Consider the following 1184-nt stretch of genomic DNA (forward strand, 5'->3'; position numbering starts at 1 on the left):
ATGTACCACACTCGTGCACTACCAGTGGCTGTTGCAGATCATGTAAGTGGCTGCCTGTAAGCCAATGTGGCTACACACGCAGGCCTACTGAACCATCACCAACAATCCCTGACCAAACGATGATGATGAACTGCTGCTGGTGTCTACACAGTATTCTTTCAGCTGTAGCACAGATTAAATGTTTCCAGAAACATGTTGATGTGGATATTTTTTCCTGTTTTAGTGTGTGAAACCCGTGTCTAAAGTTAATCGGCAACTTTCCGTCTCACCCTATTAAACTGGATCATGAAGATTCCCTTGCGCAGAAAGATCATATCCATAGCGCCATTCACAAAGATCTTATAAAACATCAATTTTAATCTTGTTTTATATATAAATGACCGTGGTATCTTTACACAAAACAATTAACTATTTTGTCATTGTATCTAATTTTACTATAGTTCAATAGTATACGTTTGTTGATTTGTATTCACCTGATGATGGCCGGTAACGGCCGAAACATGTAGTGAGGCATAGCTGGGTATTGACCTTGATACTCCTTAGTTGTTGTGTTGTGACAGAAAAATAAAGTTAGACACTAATATCATTACAGATGTAGCGTTTGTTGCATCTGAGGCTCTCAGTGTGGTAACTACAAAGAGTACTACCTTCCGAGATGATACCATACAGTCCAGTAGAGTTCACTGATGTTTTGGTGAACTCTCCTTACTGCCTACTTCTTACTGGTTACTTGCTTGGCTCACTTTCCAACCCTGACAATGGAGGCAAGACATTTGAAACATCAGCAAATTTCAACTGACCTGCAGGGTCACGTCGGAAGACAGCACTCGTACAGTGTAATGCAGAGTGGAGAGGAGAGAACAGGGATGGGGTGTGGTAAAACAAAGAAGTGTGGTGCAGTCCTGCCATGATTTTGCAATCATCCAAATTTCATGAAAACGAAAACTGATCTGAGAGCAGTGTAGCAAGCTTCACTTGGCCTCCACCACTGTATGAACACATACCTTGATGACAATGCCTGTGTTTTCTGGACATCTAACAGATCCTTCACATCCTGAAACATCAAAAGTTCTCATTAGCATGCTTTTTTTTTTTATTGCTAGTGGGGTGGGATTAAGTCCCTTGTACTGCGGCCACTTCTGTCCTATTGTACCAGCCCCATGATGGGTGAGAGGGTGATTGTG

The 1184-nt window shown here is 41.8% G+C and overlaps 1 protein-coding gene across 7 annotated transcripts in view; it reads right to left on the reverse strand.

Annotated features, from left to right (window-relative positions):
• Nucleotides 1–1014: 1014 nt before the first annotated feature.
• Nucleotides 1015–1184, reverse strand: part of LOC111866114 (baculoviral IAP repeat-containing protein 2) — a gene marked incomplete at its 3' end in the record, with an annotated part of 11890 nt that continues 11720 nt past the window's right edge. For all 7 annotated transcript variants that reach the window (XM_023854724.2, XM_023854723.2, XM_023854725.2 and 4 more), the window contains 1 exon segment: nt 1015–1054. In XM_023854724.2, the coding sequence (XP_023710492.2) occupies nt 1015–1054 (40 nt within the window).

The sequence above is a fragment of the Cryptotermes secundus genome, unplaced genomic scaffold (genome assembly GCF_002891405.2).
Source record: "Cryptotermes secundus unplaced genomic scaffold, Csec_1.0 scaffold318, whole genome shotgun sequence".
In the NCBI taxonomy this organism is placed as follows: Eukaryota; Metazoa; Arthropoda; class Insecta; order Blattodea; family Kalotermitidae; genus Cryptotermes; species Cryptotermes secundus.